The following is a 14,605-nucleotide window of genomic DNA, read 5'->3' on the forward strand; positions in this document are numbered from 1 at the left end:
TTACTATTAATTAATCTGTGTGCTGAGAATGATATGAGGCATTAACAAAGGCAGATGAATGGGCCCTTGCATCCCCATTTTTTATAGCAAATTGTTAAATTGATCAAACAATGATGCTACACTCTGCTAAGACAAGAAAGCTTAAGATGTTTTTTTTGAATGCAGGTTTTATTTTTTATTGTCCAAACCGTGTTTATTTAATATAATTCATAAAGGAAATTTGTACTGTCTGGTAATTGAAGCGTCTTGGTAGCCTAACACAGCAGCAATGATGGATATTTTTTCTTTTTTTAGGTCAAGTACTGTATGTGAAAAATAATGAGCTAAAATTTGCGATTCTTATTGACATGTCTTCATTTTAGCATGGTTAGTATTGTCTGAGCTCTTAAATGCTGGGCCACAAACCTACTGTATTATGTAAACATAACACATAACATAAAACATTACCTGCTCAAGTGGAGTTGGACAACAAGCAACTTTTTTTATGCCAACATGAAATGCTAAGAAGGAAAAAAATGCCAAGTTCAAACTGAAATTTAAATGCATTTTACTTTTTTGTATTTGTTTGATATGGCCTCACTGAAAATATTTCTGACGAAAATACAGTTTACCGCTCAATGTGAATTTATGAAATAAAACAGTTATCTCGAAGTTGTTGTAAATTGTTTTTAAATTTAAATTGCTTAGTTTTTATTCACAACTGCTATTCAACCGAGTAAAATATAATGTATCCCAAAACCTGAGTAAGTGATGAAAAAAGTTTGCTAGTGCTACTCCAACACTAAAATATTCCCAGTTACATGCAGAACAATTTTGTAACAAAATTCCACAATATTAGCGAGCTCTGCTGTAGGGACATAAAAGTGGTGTGTGGCTTAAAAACTTTAGCAACGATTGCTCCAGATCATGTTAAAAGTGAACAAATGTCATGCAAATGATGCAAAAAAAACAAACACCAACGTCATTTTATTCAAAATTACCATAGATATTAAAGGCTCTCAAATGCAAAAAAAAAAAAAAAAAAAAACCCAAACATTAATTAACAACTCTTCTGTCATTTTCTCTTCTCAGTCATACCAATTCCCAAAAATCCAAATTCCCTTGGGCCACTCTATGGAGGTTTTGTGGTCTTAGCTACGTGTCAGGTGAACTGCAGGTGTTACCTTTCCTTCGTCCATGGGGTTATCACTGATGTGAACTACTGGCCCTGGGTGTGTCTTGGTGGATCTGTGCAGGGGTTAAAAGGGAGGAAAGAAAAACAGGCATCTAAGGTTAGCTGTCGTGGCATTCTCCCCATTAGCATGCGATTAACACAAGTACCGTAACTGTGTTTGGACAAGAAACCCTAGTATTGTACATGCGGTTGTTAGTATTGTTACCCTTTGGGAGGAAAAAAGAAAATAAAATCTTTAGTCTCATTTGGGAAGGACGGCTGTTTCAGAGAAGGGGGAGGAAAAAAAAAGTGAGAGGGGGAAGACAGGGTCACATGAGGGTCCGGGAGAGATTATAGAGTGCAGAGACTGTATCACCGTGGCAACAGAGAGAGGAAAGAAGTGTGTGTTTGGCCTAAAAGAAAAGTGTCGCCGACTGCTAGTGAGGTGGTCTGGCTTGGTCGGCTCGTGATCTCATTGTTGCTGATGAGTCGATACAGCAGCGACAGCAGCAGTGAGGAGGGGAGGAGAGGGGGGAGGTTGTCCAACAGTAATTGGAGTCATTTATCGTCACAATGTGGCACACCATACATTTGGAGGAAATAGAAATACAGCAAACCCACGTTGGCCGCAGGGATAAATTCCAGATGTGCACATAGCCTTTTTGTTTTGTTTTTAAGAAATCCAAATTCATTAGTAGTATCACTAATAACTTTGGTTGTACTTTTTTTTAAGGACAATATTCTTTTGTTCTCACTGTCGCTCACAATTCTCCAAATAAGAAGCAAAGCATGCTTGCTTCAACCCGTTTGTCACTCCAAGTTCAACTGGAGTGTACATACAACTCACACAAAAGACAAAATGATTAAATGCAAAATATTTAGGGACATTTAGTCACAATATTACCAACAGGCATATATTTTCCCAGCTCTGCGGAAATGACAAGTATTACTGGAGTTATTTGGCGACCTTCTCTGCCTTTTCTTCTTCTACACTGCTGAATGTCTACCACCGCATCTCAGTCGTCCTCTACATGTTGCTCCACAACGTGCAACTACACCAAAGTGCGCAACTATAAATTAAGATTTGCCCGTAACGTAGACAGTATTGTAATCATCTAAGACACAGGTGTCATACTCGAGGCCCGGGGGCCAGAGCCGGCCCGCTACATGATTTTATGTGGCCCGCGAAGCCAAATCCTGAGTGTCAATTTCCACGATTCTTGTAAAAATCTGCACCAAAAATTTCAAATTGTCACATATCATAAATGACTAAGTTGAGATATTACAAGCGATTTTGTTCCCGAACATGAATAGTTGAAAAACACATTACGCTTGATTTCAGATTCCAAAACTAGCTCATAAATTGATGATGTATCTATGATGAGACAATTAAACAGTTATAACAGCCCTTGGAGGGAAACTGGAACTACAATGTGGGCCGCAAGAAAAATGAGTTTGACACCCCTGATCTAAGATTTAAAAAAAAAAAAGGAATCTTTTATAAATCATCATCTTCGATATAGTACAGGTGCAAGGGATGCAAACCAGGGGTTCGCTGCAGTACATCACAACATACAGAGCTGGGGGGGGGTTCCCCCCAAGTTTAAGACAGGCCTCAAGTCGTATCTCACCATAGCTAAGAGCCAGTCAGTAAAGAACTGTAATAAATCTCACAAAATTGCAATTGAACACATAAATTAATCCCATCATGCAGATGCTAACATAAGCGGCATTTAGCCAAAACTATTATGGCTGTTATAGAAATGAGCAGCATATGATTTCCCTCTATCCTTTACAACCTGTGGCATGTCCTCAAGAGGGTGAGTAGTTTTACCCTATTTTAGTTTGATAATACAGTGGCTCACCTAATTTCATACTTGTACTGAAAACACGGTCTGTAAAGTTATGTTAAAGGTTTTACAACGGCGACAGTTTGATCCTGGCACCAATGCATGCACTTTATTTGCTATTTTGAAATTAGAACAACTTGGAAGTCGAACGGGGTCATTGAGCGCATAACGCAGAACAAGCGGTGAGGCGCTTAAGCGGAAATCGTAATGAAAAGGAGGAGGAAGTTCAGAGCGGTACTCATCTGTGGCAGCTCGAATATGTCACATTTTTGCGGTCACTGATGTAACTCCATTTTTCAGTCACAATTTACGCTCAAATGTCACCGACTGGAGGTGGAGCAAAATGGGAGAAGGGCGGGGGGGACTCACAGTTCGATGGCTTTGTTCCACATGATGACGTAGCCTGAGAGGGTGAAGGACTCCACGTTGACGATGTGGATGTTGCCCCTTTCCGTGCCGATGTAAAGCCATTTGCTTTGGAAGGGCAGGTGGCAGTATGTGATTCTGCAGGACGGCAAAATGAAGACGTTGCAGGAAATCTCACTAGTGACTTGCCGCTGCACAGTAGCAGTCGGCTCTTCAGTTCCGAGAAATACCGCGGGAAACCGAAAACCGTGAACCTGTCAGAAAAAAAAAGACGTGCTGACGAGAGATGAGCCTCTCCCCTTATTTACTGTTAATTCTAAAATGGGTAATTTGCAGTTAACTTTATAAGCTGTACTGCACGAAGCCGCTTCATCTTTTGTTTTACATTCAAACAAAGTGAAACAACAATTCTACTGAAATTTCCACCATGTATGTAGGTTGAAATGGGCGGCGCGGTGGATCATTCCATCCCGGCCCCCGCCTGTCTGGAGTTTGCATGTTCTACCCGTGCCTGCGTGGGTTTCCTCCCACGTCCCAAAAACATGCAACATTAATTGGACGCTCTAAATTGCCCCTAGGTGTGATTGCGAGGGCGGCCGTTTGTCTCGATGTGCCCTGCGATTGGCTGGCGACCGGTTCAGGGTGTACCCCGCCTCCTGCGCGTTGACAGCTGGGATCCTTATGAGGATAAGCGGCAATGAAAATGGATGGATGGATAGGTTGAAATGGTCGTTCCAACCAGATGTGGCTTTTGACAGACTGTCATCTTTGGCAAATCTTGTCATAAGAGTAAGAATTTCTTGGCATCAGGTATAGGTAATTAAGGGTTTTCCCATTGTTACCAAAGCACGGACAAAAGGGACAATATTGTTGCCCGATATCGGATTATTAGGAAGAGCGACCGGCTAAGATTTAATTACAAAGGCCTCGCTCCAGTTCGCACTAATGAAGTGGACTATATACAGCAGGGGTCACCAACGCGGTGCCCGCGGGCGAACGGTAACTCGCGAGGACCATATAAGGAGCTCGCGAGGTATGTTCTAAAAATACAACAGCCCACAAATTGTTACTATTATTTGTGCTTTAAATTCAGAATCTGACTTGCTTAGGTGAATTAAAATTTTAAAATACCTGTAATGCCACTTACTACAATAAATTAAAACGAAAATATTTTATGTAGGTGTAATGAACGGCGTCTGAAATTTGCCGCAAACGGGTCACGTAGCCCTTCGAACGATCGGTGCTCACAAAGTAGCCCCCAGCCTCAAAAAGGTTGCTGAGGCCTGATAAATAGGCTAGTGATGGACAGGATGCACGGCCGTCAATACTTTTGTCTTGACATCCAAGTGTGACGGTACCTCTCCCTGTTGAACTTGAGCGAATGCAGGACGGCGGGGATCTTTTGCCTCAAGTTCCACAGGTGGATGCTGTCATCAGCTAAGGCACTCACTACCGCGCCCTGAAAAAGAGAGCGCGCGTCATTGCAATCTCACGACGGTGCTACTGTAAGAGGTTAGCAAAAACAATGTGATTGCTTCACAAATTTTTAGAATAATAAATGCGACTTCTTCATTGTTAGGCTTGGAAGGCCTGTATGTCATTCTAAGAATTGACAATCAATGCTACGCTGCTTGTGTGTTAAAATATTAAAGCGCCACAACACATATATTTTGTAGTAGCATCAAGCTAGCGGACCCAAATTCTAAGCTATCTACCGTAATTTCCAGCCGACAAGCCGCGATTTTTTCCCCCACACGCTTTCAACCCTGCGGTTTATGCGGTGATGCGGCTAATTTGTGCATTTTTTTTTCTAACGGCCGCCACGGGGAACTCGAGCGGAAAAGGTAAGAGTGAGACCGGAATATGTGTGCCGAGGAAGTGATTTTTACCGGACATCTTAGTGCTGCGCTAGCGTTAGCACTCTGCTAGCGTGTTACTGGCGTCTCAGTGATTTTTACCGGTAAGATTTTTTTTTTTTTTTTAACCGTCCCTGTCAGCGCCACGCTAGCATTAGCGCTAGCGTAAACTCTTTTGTACTGTCTTTGTAAATATCTTGTCTTTCAATGTAGGCACTTGAGGCTTTTACACAGCTGCGGCATATGTATGTACCAAATGGTATCTCCTTTACAAATGTACTTTGAGTAACCAGGTGCACTTTGTTGGCCGGGAATTACGGTAGTTGTTTTGAATACACAGGTGTCATTCTCTTCGTTTACGTATATTAGCCACTATTTGCAAGTGGATAGAGAATATATGCTTGCGATTATTGTTTTACAATTTGCAAGTTTGTCCGTGTTGCTGCACCGGTTCTGTTCAAATATCAGTTGCTTCTAAAACCTCCGCCGTCGATGCTAACTGTTAGCATATCAATGGGGATAATTGAACATTCCTGAAGTAAAACTATGTGGGGTTTTTTTTTTAATCCACAAGTTGTAATTTTGTTTGTTTTATTTTTTAGTGTGAGAGTAAGCTTTAACTCGGAGACATGGCAAATAGCCTGAACCCTCTTTTTGGATCAATCGTATCTGCCAAACCGCTGATCCCATGCCTCTGCGGTGGCACTCTGGGGGGGGGGGGGGGAGAAACATTCAAACCTCGTTGATGAGGAACTGGAGCTGGATGACGGCGGCGCCACTCTCGTGTTGACAGTAGCACTCCACACCTGCACGGCCGAAGCTGCGGGTCGACTCAGTTAAGCGAAAAACAACCACGGACAGACAGCATGAACACACACGAGCACTGACTTTGCTGAAATTTCATCTTGAATCCGAAAGGTTTATTCAGTCGTAAATTTAAAGAGCTCCTTAGAGCCACTGTTCTTGTCTAAAGAGGTGATGGCGGCATTGAGGGGAGACATGGCAAACCCTTGTTAGAGGCAGACAATGAGTGACGCCTCAAACCACCTCCTCTGTGGTACAACTGCTTTTCTTGTTTTACAAAAATGGCTTCTCTTACATTTCTTTCAACCCAATAGAACCGGTCCTCACTATCCAGAATGTGGACATTCTTGTCCTCAAAAGAATGAATTACCCTCACTGCACAACATACAGAACTGATTTTGCTTTTCGGGATTTTGTCCTTGGGTGATGCCACCGCCAGGAAGGAGCATAAAATATGGTGAAGCATCTCTTGTCTGAGGTGTCGTTAGTCGGTTTTCAAATGTATTGGAAATGTATCTGTGGAGTGTGAAATCCAGTGTTTCCAACCACATAGAGCACCACCACATTCCACCTCCCGTTTTCTGTCGTCAGGCTCGGGTGGAGTGGCTCTCCTCTTGCCCTATTTGACAAAAGCCCACTTTGGATACCCACGGTTAGTAAGTTACTAGTCACTCGCATTTGAAAAATGTACAGGTGTGGTCAGTCATGCCCGCAAATATAAAGTTGCGGGTGTGTCTTCTGTTTGTAATTATGAGTGTACCCCTTTATGATCGGAGGGGGTGGTGTCAGGTAAACTAGGAAGTAGAAGTAGGCTGAGCAGCAGCTCATTTTTAAAGACCGCGTTAAAACAAAACAAAAAGACGTCAGGCTGTGGTTTACTGCGCTGGATCGGTTTTCATCTGCGCTGAGAGTGTGCGACAAATGCGCAATTGCGCAGTGGCGCAGCTTAGAGGGAACATTGGTGAAGACTACACAAAAAAAATGTCTTTCAATATCTATGTATTTCTCCTCGTAACAAATTTTACACGCGGGATTTTTCATGCTCAACTGTGCAGATTTGCGAATGCGATGACGCGCCCGTCAAATCAGAGTGACTGCGAGGGGGTGGTCCGGTCTCATGCTAATGAGCCACTGCCCACCGCGCCTCCCCTCTACCGCTTGGAGCCAATCCCGATTACAGCTTTCGCTACCATGCCATCTGTTGGGGCTGTGTTATGTAAATTTGGCATTTTTTTCATATCAATCTGGCAAAATATACACAATTTCAATCAAAACGTCTGAATTTTTATGTGCAACGGCAGAATTTCTGTTTTACTGCGGAATATCATCTCACTTTAATCACTAAAGGAGTGGTAGCCAGAGAATTGTCCGCTGTGCAAACAAATTGACCGATTGCTCTATAAATAAAACAAGCGGGGAAAGGGGGCGACGGGCCTTGTTTACCGCCGTGATTTACACTAAAACTCTTGCTCAGCTCGGTCTCGACGATGCCAATCTGCTTGTACCGTTCGTTCCTGCAACCGTTAATGTGCTGTCTGACTACTTTGGATGAGGAAAAGAAGAAGCAGAAAGAAGGGGAGGGACCTTGGACACCTGGACTAATTCGATCCTGGCAAAGAAGAAAAAATGGAAAAAAAAAAAAAAAAAACTCCTTCTGCAAACAGCACAGGAGGAGATGCTCCAGACAAACAAGCTGCCTCTCCTGAAGGACCCTGACAACACATCCGCGACGCCATCCTGCCTTTGAAAAGTCTCGATGGGACTTGGTGAGCCACGATCAAACACGTTTAAACAAATTGAGGCGTAGCCCATTAAGGACTCCACAGTGGCCTGTCTAGCAGAGATAATGACAAACTGCCAGAAGAGGCATTTACGTACCTGACTTTTACACAAAAATACAGTCAAGGTGGCATATTGCCACATTTGTGTCCATTTGTGCAAACCAAAGGCGGGATATTACCTTAACTGTGGACACTTCCACAAAGTGACAAGACAACCTGCAATCAAAGACTAAAACAAACTGAGGCGGGGCTCCCAAAGGACTCGACTGCGACGCCACAAAACTGCCCTAACAGAAGAGGCGGCGGCATTTAGCTACCTTTTTCACAGACATTTTCTGCAATTGTGCGCACCTCCCCATAGCGACGAGCTCCCCGACGAAGACAGGTTAAACAAACTGAGGAGGGGTAGTCGGAGGACTCGGCGGGAGCTTATTTCACACAAATATGCAATTTATACAGGACAGCAAACCGAAGGAAGGGTGTAAAAATGGCTACAAGCATGTGCAGCGCTACTTCCTGATTTTTTATTATTATTATTATTATTGGCTCTGATGTCTCAACATACCCCAAAAATCCAGATAAGCATATTAAAATCTTGAGATTTTCTTACACATTGATTAACTGATACTGTTTCATTTATTATAGAGCCATGCTGACAGTTTACGTTTCATATTAAATGCCATGAACTCTGCTCCTGCTTGCGCATATAATAATGAATAATTGTTTGCAACGGCTTCCATTGATTTGCTTTCTTCAAACGTACCTAAAAATAAACGCCATGCCCCCAATTAGTCGGCATTACGCTTTTGGCCCGCTGAGCCTGCATTTCCACATTGAATTTTTGTGAAACAAACTTTACGCATTTATTACTTTTAAAATTATGTATTACATTTTGAAAACATGAACGAGGTTTATTTTGGAAATTTTTGAACTTCAGTTTGACTCAACCTAAATTGTAATTGACTGTAAACAAAATGATGTGTTTGTATATTTTGTGTACGTACGATTACTCCCAAGATTCAGGCAAACGTCCCTAAAAGACACACTGCAGTTCGCTAAACACTACAGGATGAGCCTGTGTGGTTGGTCTTCTTTTATCTTTTGTTGCTTCAACAAGTTTTTTTTTTTTTTTTCTGGTTAGCGTCGTTGACTTCCTGCAGAGATGTTTGTCACGAGCAAAGCTGCTGACGTTGAAATTCTTTGGCGAAACTCTCGAGGGGGAGGAAATGTTTGATAGTCTGTGTGTGTGTGTACAGTTTGACTCATTGCTGTGATTTGCGAAGAGGGAAACGCTTTGGGAATCCGTTTCCGTGCCGATGCGACGTTACATTTGCAGACGGGGAAGCCTCTGCGACGCAAATGTCAATAACTGGCTATTTTTTTTTTCTTTTTTTTTTTTATGAGGGAGAAAGATGGAATATGAAGCTCAAGCATGCTAAAAGAATGCTCTCCTTTTAGAGCCGCTAACATTAACAGAGTTTTGTAATAAGAACAAGCCACGCATAAAATGAAACCAGACTAGACCCCGGTTCACCATTTTAAGCGATTACATTACATTTTTTTTTACATTTACATACAGTACCGGTAAGTCTGAATTTAGATTTTACTGTCCACAGTGTTAGTGTTGCTAACTTGTCCGCCAGCACTGAGGTCTACTGACTGTACAGTAAATACGGCACAATTAAGAGAAGAAAAAAGAAAGAAAAGAAGGACAAAAGCAAAATGAAAACAGCGTAAGCCTGTGATTAATGTTGGACTATGTTTTTCATTCAACATTTTACTATACAACGTTCGGCACTCTTTTGCATTTATGTGAGGATGTGGTGTGTGTTTAAGAAGCAGTTGTTTGAAGGTTTAAAATCAGCCCAGCACCTATGTTAATTTCAAAAGTTTGGGTCAACATTCTCTCACTTAATATATATATATATATATATATATATATACATATACACACACACACTATACATTATTTAATTGCCTTTAGGCTTTTACGCCGGTTTTGCTGTAAAATTCAGCTGGCAGTGACAAAAAGCTAGAAGCTTAAAGACGTGTGTTCACAGACACTAATAAGTACAGTAATTTCTATACCATTTGTTAGCATTTTTATGTCTTCAAATACATCCATCCATTTTCTTTGCCGCTTATCCTCACAAGGGTCGCGGGGAGTGCTGTAGTCTATCCCAGCTGTCAACGGGCAACGCTCCTATTTTACCTACTGCGGGAGGATATATTGGAGTTCACCGAGCTCTCCCGTTGCTCAAATCATATTGAAACCGTTTCCCACATGTCGTAAAATGTCAACATTTAAGGCAGCGTCCACCTGAGCAGTCAGCGGCGCTTCCGCGCTAACAGGCAAATTAAAACGGCGTCACAGAGGACGTCTCGTAAAAGTCGACATTTACCGCTTGTCGACACCTCATTGAGCTCGACGCCCGCTGAGCTGCGACGGCCTTTCCGAACTCCGAAGGCGACGGGCGCCCCTGGGGGGAGCAATCGATGAGGCTTATCTTTTGATAAATGCGCCGAACGCCTGAGTGACAGTAAGCCCGTCGGCTCCACCTCGCACAAGAGGCCCACAGAGAAGCTTGAGTCCTGGTTATGAAGACAACGGTCTCTTCATCTCTTCACAATTCATCTAAATGACACCAACACAGCACCTCCAAACCAAAAGAATCAGTTCCTTCGCCTTTCCGACCTTTCCTGGAGGACCCAGTCGGTTTCCAAAGAGGATTTAACACGAGTTCTCACGTCTTTAGCAAAATACCCAAAAGGATCGCAACTTATCCTGTGCGGTACGTCAGACACGAGTGGTCAGCACATCCAGTACAAAGTTCTGATGCTCAGGGTTCGAATCCCAGATCCAGCCTTCCTGTGTTTATTTTTTACGTTATCCCTGTGTTTACGTGGGTTTTCTCCGGGTATTCCAGCTTCCTCACGCATTGCAAAAACATGCACACAGGTCTCAATTACGATCGGCATTGTAATTTAATTACATCCATTTTCTTAGCCGCTTATCCTCACGAGGGTCGCGGGAGTGCTGGAGCCTATCCCAGCTGTCAACGGGCAGGAGGCGGGGTCACACCTAAGGGCAATTTAGAGTGTCCAATTAAATGTTGCATGTTTTGGGGATGTGGGAGGAAAGCGGAGTGCCCACCCGAAGAAAACCCACGCAGGCACAGGGAGAACAATGCAAACTCCACACAGGCGGGTCTGGGATCGAACCCGGGACCTCAGAACTGTGAGGCCAACGCTTTCTCGCTGATCCACCGTGCCGCCTCATCAACCCGCTTATCCTCACAAGGGTCACGGGAGAGCCAGAGCCTATCCCACCTAGCTTCAGGTGAAAGGCGGACTACACCCTAAACTGGTCGCCAGTCAGTCGCAGGGCAGATATCGACAGCACCGTGCCGCCAATTTATTGATATAGTACGTTCCTTTCTGCTCGTCCCGTTAGGGGTCATCACAGTGTAACATCTCAGATGAACGCTCATCTTTCTTTGGCACAGTTTTTACGCCGGATGCCCTTCCTGACGCAACCCCCTCTTGACATACTGAAATATTTTGTCGACTAAAAGCATGCTGATTAATACAAATGTGCTTTATTCGCTAGAAAATTCTACTGGGACATAGCCTGAAGTCTCACGCGGTTCCACGAGCAATTTGAGGATGCAAAGGTCAAAGGCAAATCAGTGTTTTCTGTTCTGGCCATTTTGTGGCTTTCCTGCATAAAAGTTCTACATCTGAGGATTGAGCCCTTTTTTATGCTACTTGTACCACAAAACTGTCAGGATCCCTCACTTTGTGAAAGGCTTCAGTCAAAGGGTGAGTAGTTTTAATTTAGTTTAATGCTATTAGACAGAGGTTAAAACCTAAAATGCTGTCTTTTCGGATAATAGTTTTAGGATGATGACAGTATCCAAGAACACACAAAAAAAAAAAAAACACTTTCCTTGATTGAGTCCTGTCGTCACCATGCAGGAGCACCCTCCCACCCCCCACCCCCCAAAAAAAAAAAAAAGGATACAGCCTCAAAGCTCCGTTCAGCGTGCCGACAGCCAATATCTTCTGCACGGGGTCGAAGGCCATGGAGGACGGCTGATGTGGGAAACCATGACGCACAGTCTGGGAGAGGACAGACAAAGCACGAGTCTAATCAGAGTCAGCAGACAAACGATCATGCACGCTCACATTCATTTCTAAGGATGACATAACACGTATACAAGTGAAGCCAGATGTTTACATACTGTGTGCACAAAATTATTATTATTTTTTTTTTTGGGGGGTCTTGAAGTCAAATCAGACTAAACCTCTCCTGGTTCAGGTCAGTCAGGATCACCAAAATTAGTTAAGCTTGTTAAATGCCACAATAACGAGAGAGAAAATATTGATATTATTTCCTTCGAGGTCAAAGGTAAGCACAAAAAGTACTTAATGGCTTTGGAACCTCCTGATGCATTAACTGACAACATGTGGGTTAATTGAGGGCACACCTCAGACTATTTCGTTGTTTGAAATCATTGGAAAAATCAAAAGAAATCAGCCAGGAAAACAGAGAAAGAATGGTGAAGCTCCACAAGCCTGGCTCATCCTTGGGTCAAATTTCCAGATGCTTGAAGGTGCCATACCTTCATCTGTTCAAACAATTATACCCGGGTATAAAAATCATGGGAATGTCCGAGCAACACACCACTCGGGAAGGAGACTGGCTCTGTATCCCAGAGATGAACGTGTTTTGGGCTGAAATCTGCGACTCAACCCCGGAACAAAAGCTAAGACCTTGTGAAGATGCTGGATGAAGCTGGTAAGAAACTGTCATTATTCACAGAGAAACGAGTCCTGCACCGACAAGGGCTGGACGACCACTCACCGAGACTGAAGCATAGAACACAGAAAAGGTCGATGACAGCGAGCAAAAAGACACCAAGACAAAGACCTTAACTTCTCCAGACATGTCCTGTGATCCGATGAAACTAAAGTGGAGCTGTTAGGCCATAATGTCCAACATTACAACTGGAGGGAAAAGGGGACACCTTGTAGACCTGAGAACACGTAGCATGAAGGTGGCAGCATCGTGTTGTGGGGCTGTTTAGCTTAAATATTTTTGGTGATCTTGACTGACCTGAAAAAAGAGAGGTTTAGTCTCATTTGAGATCAGACAGCAAGACAAAAAATGAAATGGAAAAACCTCTGGCTTCGGCTGTAAATGTCACACATGTCTTTGAAATTTGGGAGGAACCCAGAGTACTTGGTGAAACCCCATTAAAGCACGGGGAGAACATGCAAAACTCCAAACCGGAACCTCAAAACTGTGAGAGTGGAGCACTGTTAGCCGCTGTAGGAACTGTTGTGAACTGAGAGGAAGGGGGCAAGAAGCGGAAGGTTTTAGACTTGCCAAGTCATGATCCAGACTTAAACCCGACAGAAAATGAACTTGAACACTCGTTCTCACTTAAATTCAAGACTATGAACAATTTAGAGATGGCGTACTTGGAGAAAACTTCATGCAAACACGAGGAGAACAAGCGATTAACTCCTGAGATTTGGAACTATGAGGCAGAGGTGGTAAACACAAGTCCACTGCACAACTGGAAAAACCGTTTCATAATAACATTGACTGCAAAATAATAATATTACCACCATTAATAAATAGAAAGGCATGTGCTGTCATGAGCCAAAGTGCAAAGAACCTCCACTATTCTTCCTGTCCCAAGACCTCACATGACCAACCACGTCCGCGTCGTGTCGACTTTCACCCAGGGAAAAATGAAGCACCGCAACTGGGCTTATCCGGCCGACGCGCCAGCCCAGCGGGCTAGCCGGAGCTGAAAAAAGTGACCCGGGGGCGGACAAGTCAGTGCGGCGCAAACACACTCTTTTGGCAGCCAGCCACGACACAAAAACCGCAAACGAGCGAGAAATAAGTTCTTTTAAAAGACTCGGAGGCTACTGTCAGTCCAGAAGAAGGAGCGAGAAATACGGCACCTTGCAAAGCTGGAAATGCTCCGACTGCAGGCTCTCCGGGACGGCGTCGTTCTCCTTGGCGGCCCCCGTCTGCGCGGCCGACGACGACGAGGAGGAGGAGACCGCCGTCAAGCCGTCCAGCACCTTGCGAATGTTGAATTTCTTCATTTTCTTTGGGCGGAGGATGAGGTGATGGGTCAGCCACCCCGCGGCGAACCGAGCTTCCGTCAACTGGGGCTAGCCGTGGGCGCGAAGGGTTAACCTCGACAAGAAGGTTGGTGCTTAGCCGCTCGCTGGTTAGCTCGACGAACGCACACTTTTTAACGGCGTTCCGCGTCCATCTCGCGGGCCGCAGAGGGTGTCGCGCAACGTCATCGAATAGAAGTTGCCCAGCGTCAATCCGGCATTTACGCGGCTTTCGAGCGAGAGTCGACTGGCCGAGCTGCCGTTCCCCCTTCCGTCAGCCCGTTTCTCTCCCCCCCCCCCCCCCTCCACCTCTCACCCTCCCTCTCGCGCCGAAGAAGGAAGCTAGCTGCTAGCCGATAGATGCTAACGGGCTACGGAACCGCGGCGGACTACGCCGAGGGCCCGGATGTGGAAGAGCCGTCTTGCGAACCAATTCAATAATAATAATAATAACAATAAAAAATAATATTGAAACAGTAATAATAGTGGTCTTAGTATTTTTAAAGCACATAATAATAATAATAGAATAATAACTGTGGGCATAATGAAAAAAGTAGTTATAATAATGTATCATTTCCGGGCAGGGGTTGCAAATTTGCAACAGGTAATATATAAATATATATGTATATAATCGAAAATTTTAAGTCC

The 14,605-nt window shown here is 43.8% G+C and overlaps 1 protein-coding gene across 10 annotated transcripts in view; it reads right to left on the bottom strand.

Annotated features, from left to right (window-relative positions):
• stxbp5b (syntaxin binding protein 5b (tomosyn)) overlaps window positions 1–14,301 on the bottom strand; it is a 33,271-nt gene extending 18,970 nt beyond the window's left edge. For 3 of the 10 annotated variants that reach the window (XM_061843149.1, XM_061843148.1, XM_061843147.1), the window contains exons 1-6: window positions 13,793–14,298; window positions 11,835–11,932; window positions 5,964–6,045; window positions 4,728–4,828; window positions 3,373–3,507; window positions 1,164–1,227 (exon numbers count right to left, since the gene is read on the bottom strand). In XM_061843149.1, coding sequence (XP_061699133.1) covers window positions 1,164–1,227; window positions 3,373–3,507; window positions 4,728–4,828; window positions 5,964–6,045; window positions 11,835–11,932; window positions 13,793–13,939 — 627 coding nt within the window. In that variant the 5' untranslated portion in view covers window positions 13,940–14,298. Of the gene's footprint in view, window positions 1–1,163; window positions 1,228–3,372; window positions 3,508–4,727; window positions 4,831–5,963; window positions 6,046–11,834; window positions 11,933–13,792 lie in introns of those variants that run through there. The other 7 variants (XM_061843145.1, XM_061843144.1, XM_061843143.1 and 4 more) reach the window with 6 other exon arrangements.
• Between the last annotated feature and the right edge of the window lie 304 nt (window positions 14,302–14,605).

The sequence above is a fragment of the Syngnathoides biaculeatus genome, chromosome 15 (assembly GCF_019802595.1).
Source record: "Syngnathoides biaculeatus isolate LvHL_M chromosome 15, ASM1980259v1, whole genome shotgun sequence".
Lineage (NCBI taxonomy): Eukaryota > Metazoa > Chordata > Actinopteri > Syngnathiformes > Syngnathidae > Syngnathoides > Syngnathoides biaculeatus.